Source organism: Bactrocera latifrons, unplaced genomic scaffold (assembly GCF_001853355.1).
Source record: "Bactrocera latifrons isolate USDA-ARS-PBARC rearing strain unplaced genomic scaffold, ASM185335v1 scaffold_61, whole genome shotgun sequence".
Taxonomy (NCBI): domain Eukaryota; kingdom Metazoa; phylum Arthropoda; class Insecta; order Diptera; family Tephritidae; genus Bactrocera; species Bactrocera latifrons.
This window is the reverse complement of record NW_017537279.1, coordinates 236,607-242,590: the sequence shown is the minus strand read 5'-3', so window position 1 is coordinate 242,590 and position 5,984 is coordinate 236,607. Positions and strand designations below refer to the sequence as shown.

The window sequence follows — 5,984 nt, the reverse complement described above, 5'->3', positions numbered from 1 at the left end:
CCAATAGAAGTGAAGTTGTTTGCTTCTAGAAACTCTTTTCAATGCCGTCTTGTACGTGGTACTTGCTTGTCTACGTAGATGTTGACTCTAGAATTGCCTGCAGGTGCATTAGAGACCAGTTCTGCGGTTTTCGCAATAGCACAGGTCTCAGCTGGAAATATACTGCAGTGATTCGGCAACTTAAAAGGTTGCCTTATGCCTAACTCTGGACAGTCTATCCCCGCACCAACCCATCCTCTATTTTCGTGCCATCCATGWAAATGTTTAGAGTGTTACTCACAACTAACATGCCTAAATCTTTTTCTATTTTCACTTTAAATATTCTTCCCCAGTTAAAAAGTGGGATTATGTGTTCGGGGTTGCTAGACCGCTAATACCTAACGAGCTATGCCCGAAGCTTCTATATGTAARYTCTCTTGCAGCCAGTAGTCGTCTCGCGGATTTTGCCGCGCAGTTTTCAGCGAAGGGGCTTTTAAGTGGCAGGTTTAGTACCAGTTAAAAGCCACCGGTTGAGTTGTTCTTAAAGCTCGCGTTATGCACAGCGACGCGAGCGTCTGAACCATTTTCATTGGCTTCCGGTAAGTGGAATCCGCACGGTCTTTCAATAGCTGTGTGGAAGCAGTGCATGAAAGAGGGAGAGAGCCGCCAGGTTCTTATTAGCATTTGCCTATACGCAATGCTTTATATGCTAGATTTTCTCATTCTTTCTTTAACGTTGTGCTTCCACAACAGTTYGCTGTCCAAGACTACGCCAGGTGCTTGGTAAGATCAAAAATTATAATAGTAATATACGGTCCGGGTTAAACCGAGTTTTTTCCTGTCCTCATATAGGGCCAGACAGAAAGCGACCGTCTTAGGTTGAAGGTCGGTCATTCGCAAATATCATTTTCCAGCGTCTCATTATCCCCCATCTTTGCATTCCGTTCTATCCAMTTTACTAATTATCTGAAGATGGGATCATAAGGGTATGTGCCTTATGATGATCCCTACAATGTAGAGTGGCGGCCGATCTTAAAGATTTCCCTGTCGARGAAGTGAAAAACTAGCGCGTATATGCATAGACTGACGGACAGACAAATTGACTCAGCTATTAACGTATACATACTTTATGAGATCTCCGCCGTTTCCTTCTAGGTGTTACAAATTTCGTGGAAAAATTTAAATAATATCGGCGTTTAAATATATCTTTGGTAAGGTTTGCTACCTGACATGTAAAGTTAGAGAGTCATGGTTATTTCTGATATAACTCCAAATCAAAAAACGTTTCGAAAGCGTTTCAAACTCTGTTAGTCCTACCATTTGTAAGATGAACTCGAGATGCAAATATAATTTGTAGTACAAACTCGGTCAAATATCTGCCCGTGTTTTGGAAAATACAAACGCAAATGAAAATAAAAATTACAATTTAAGACCAAATGGAAATTATAAATTTCGCGCTGCAATTCCCTGCTCCCTTTGTTGTTGTAGTTCAAAATTGTAATAAATATAAATTAAACGAATTTATGTGACTGCAGCTACACTTGCCGCAATTCAATTGAGATTTAGATTGTAAACACATAAAGTTATAACCACACACACGCACATATTGTRTTTTCGACTTATATCACTTTCTAAATATTCCCCTTAAAATCCAGTTAGACTAGATTCTTTTGTGTCGCAAATTTTTATTGAATTTTAATTTTGCGCTGAGGCGCCTCATTTAATTCCACGTTTGATTGAACTTTCTGTAATATGCACATTTTTGTTCTAAAAAATTGTAATGCAATGGGTTCAAATATGATTAMGTTGTTGTTGTAATTAATTAGTGCCACTTTTCAGCAATTGATGGCAACSCCTTTAATATATTTAACTAACCCACGTACATGGTCGATGAACGATCGATTGTAATGACCAGAAATAACCTCACTAATAAACAGAAAACACCTCACGCCTGACTTCAGCAGAAATATAAAGAGGGAGKCACCGCAAAGGTTAGTGTCACACAGCACTTTCGCCGAAAACTCTTCTTTCATTCGGATTTGTATACAACTCTCTTGCCTTAGTCGTCACTAAAGCCGCTCTTACCGTGTTTTTGAAAAGTCTTCTGCCCAAAGATCTGCTCTGAGTTAGCTCCGAGCAATACTACCAAGGTGGTGTCCCATTATTTTTCTGAATTTTCGGAGCACAGGAGCTTACAGGAGTAATTCTACAGACAGAGCTAAAAAGCTTCCTGCAGTAAAGTTCCCTATTTGTGTTCCTGAAGTTCCTTGAGTTAGCATCAAAGCCAAWTATTACTTCGGCTTTTCTTCGTCTKGCCTCTGCCATMGCACWTTTCAGCAGATCAGGAATTGGCTCATTGTCGTCATGCCGTACATAGGTCGATACAAGCCTATAGCTCAGAAGCAGCAGCATCCTCGTTGCTGAAATCAAGTATAAGAAAAACATTAAGTTCTTTTCTGGCTAACAAACAAGCTTTGGTTTTGTCTGCATTACTGGACTTCAAGATTCTGTCCACAATTCAGAGATACCGCTGCTCCTTAACCACGCTTCTTACAGGGTTTGTAAGGACAGTAAGAGGACTGAGTCGATTTAAAAAAAAWTTCCAGAATAGACTTGAGAGCCAAGTGCATGCTGCTTGGATCCTTTTTCATCGACTTTTTCAGGCAAGGAAAAAAAACAGAACAAGGGGGTGACCACATCTGGACTGTATGGCGGCTGCGGAAGCGTTGAGATGCCTTGATTAGGTAGCTGTTCACAAGAAAGGTGGTGTGAGCCGGAGCGTTGTCGTGTTGCAACTTCCAATCGCCTGCGATGTCTTGTCGGACCCATGTGGGTCTTTTGAGGACCTCCACGTAAAATTTGGCGTTGACAGTTTGTCCAGGAGGAACAAATTCATGGTGGACGATGACGCAGCCGCTCGTTCGTTAAGTAGAAACACCCTCTATCGAGAAACGTTGACATCGTCTCTTCCTGGACGAATCAAAAGATTGACGGAGTTAGCTTTTGCGTGTTGGGTACTAATTTYAAAAATATTCAGCCTCCAAACTATTCTCACAAACATTTTGAGATCCGCACCCTYGTTRTTACAGRCTGGAYYTTCTTTCAACAGGTGCTTGAGTCTGAAGACGAATCCATCGACTGACTTTTGGCGCCTCCTCTTCCTTCTCTTCCGTCACCACTGGGGGTAGCTGGTTTTTTCCCTGACTCTTATTGGGAGTCTCCATGGGACTATGCTATAGATTATGTTCCACTCATCATTTATGTATACTTAATATGAGTTGATTGAAATATGGTTAATGAACATATCAGAAGTTATTTTTAAAACTAAATGTTGCGAACCAAGCCAATGAAATAAGCGCAAAAAAATAAATTTGGGGTAAACCCGCTAATTATCAGAGTTTTGTATGAATCTGTAGTATGGAATAAGACTAGAAATAGCATGAATGTCTATATGTATGTGTATCTTGAAGACTAGAAATAGCATGAATGTCTATATGTATGTGTATCTTGTTTATATTTTGAACGACTTATAAAACTTGTCTATCATAAGCTTCGTTTTTTCTATTCTTTTTTGATTTTTTATTTTTATTAATGAAACAAAAATTTCATTATCTTCATTTGCTATTTAAAGAAAAACCGGTCACCGAYATTTGTCTGGGGTGCATTTGCGAGGCCATCAGCGGTTGCAATCGTACGACCACTTGTACTGGCGGSGTCTGTGGCCTCTTCCGCATCACTTGGCCCTACTGGTCTGATGGTGGTAAGCTGACGTTGAATGGCGAATCCCCAGATTCGGAAACAGGTATGTGTCTACCAACAACAATAATGAGGCAATAAGAAAAATGTTTCCCCTCATTTCTTTCCCACAGCATACCCGAACTGCGTAAATGACCCCTACTGCGCTGCGAATACCATACAGAATTATATGACTAAGTATGCACAGGATTGCAATGGCGACAACCAAGTGGATTGCTTTGATTATGCGGCCATACACAAGCTGGGCGGCTACGGCTGCAAGGGCGAATTGGGCTACAACTATCAGAACACGTTGTCGAACTGCTTGAATCTGTTTCAGGGTTAAATAACTAAACATTTAAAAAGTAAAGTAAAATTAAAAGTAAATAGCAGGTTACTCATTATTTCGGCTTGCTTTTATTTTAATTACATTTATTTARATTCTTCGAGAAGCTTTACTGTAATATCAAGTATGAATTTCATTTTATTTTAAACTAATCGTATGACATTTATTAATAAATAATTTTATTTCTATAAAATTTGTTTTTTTTTATTCCACAAAATCAAAAGATCATTTAGTTGCAGACAGTTAGACTGTTCGATAGTCAAAGATAGCCTTATGATCTTTAAAAGTGCTTACAAGAGGGAATGATTTAAGCAGTTAGAACAGTTAAAGAAAAAAACACAGAGATTTCAAATTTAATGAGGAATGTTTATTCTGATTCGAAAGAAAATTTTTTGGTATTTATTTTTTGTAGATTGTCTTTTTCAAACGTTGACTGTWGCTATTACTCATATGGTTCATCCAATGAGTCCAATTTTCGATGGCTCGTTCGAGCATTTCGACTGGTAACTGGCGAATGACACTTGTGATGTTTTGCTCAACGGCCTGTATAGAAGCGGAATTGTGCGCATAGAATTTAGGCTTCCCACAGGAAAAAGCCTAACKGTGTGATATCACACGATCTTGGTGGACAATCAACCGGCGCAAATTTGACTTGAAAATATCTGCTCACCGAAGAGTTTTCTTTAAATAAATTCATTAATTGATGCGATGYGTGGGAAGTGGCGCTGTCTTGTTAAAACCAAATGTCGCCGAAATCACGAGCTTCAATTTTAGTCATCAAATAGTCAGTTATCATGGCGCGATGACATTCTCATAGTTCTAGTGAGCATAGACACTCCTTGACTAACTTTGACCACATAGATAATGAGTTCAGCGTTAGTAATCTCGCACTGTTGTCGGTATGCATAGTCMTTTCTCTGAAAGAGGCCACATTGCTACCTTAATAGCATACACTTCTGCCTGAAAAACCCTACAGTGGTCTGAAAGTCTTAAGCTAAGATTGACAGCGGTCTTCCGGCAGGTAACTCCCCCTCCAAGCTTTCCTCTTAACTCAGCTTCATTCGTGAAAAAGCTCGCGGGGCGCCTCTTCTCTTGAAGGTGGAGAGAAATTTTGCGTGTTGGCAATGTGTATAATGCCATTATGGGCTATTGTTGGTATAGTCAGCAGTGCACCGAATACATACTAAAATATTATTCATCGAATACATCTTAAAATATTATTTTCCCCATAGCTCCTCAAAGCAATATAGGCAACCGAAGCTTTCTTTACTCTCACTTCAATAATTGGCTTCTATAAAAGTTTTTTTATAAGGGATAAGGCTTAGGTTTTTCAGCTTTAAACAGGTTGAAGGCGTGAGCCTCAGAATAAGAGGAGGGAAACGTCGCCCGTTTGAAAACCGCAGTCCTTAGAAGGTATTTATTTTACCATACGAGGAACGCTGTCAATTTGGCTACGACCTARCAGCTCATTATTCGAGCTCTATCAGGAGATTGCTTCTTTATCACTAGTGCAGCGGGGGCCCTCCTTCCTTCCTTCCGATATGTCTTTGCACCATTACACTCCGACACGACAATTCCGACGTATAGAATACTATATATGATGTGATTGAGGTTTAATTCCACCTTAAACTTTTCGAGTGCTCTAATCAGCGACTCCGACCGAACATTGTTGAAGTCTCTGTCTTTTTTGTAGGCACTCTGTTCACTCAACGATATGCTATGCCCACTGTGCAAGTGAATAAGGCTCTCCAACGTTTTCAACAGATAATAGATAGGATAATGAGACTGAAATTTTGAGTAGCTAATCAGTCTTTAAGCCTTCGGTAAATGTTCTATTCTAACACAGTTTGCGTGCTAGTCAGGGGCATTACACCTTGACTGTCTACTGCATATGCAATGGTATGGTGCCAGGGACTTAAAAGAC

At 39.7% G+C, this 5,984-nt stretch overlaps 1 protein-coding gene across 1 annotated transcript in view; it reads left to right on the top strand.

Moving 5' to 3' along the window:
* The window catches only part of LOC108975105 (lysozyme-like), a 14,498-nt gene extending 10,245 nt beyond the window's left edge, over positions 1-4,253 (top strand). The window contains exons 2-3 of the mRNA XM_018943383.1: positions 3,611-3,781; positions 3,849-4,253. Of these exons, the coding sequence (XP_018798928.1) occupies positions 3,611-3,781; positions 3,849-4,060 (383 nt within the window). The 3' untranslated portion in view covers positions 4,061-4,253. The remainder of the gene's footprint in view (positions 1-3,610; positions 3,782-3,848) is intronic.
* Positions 4,254-5,984: the final 1,731 nt, after the last annotated feature.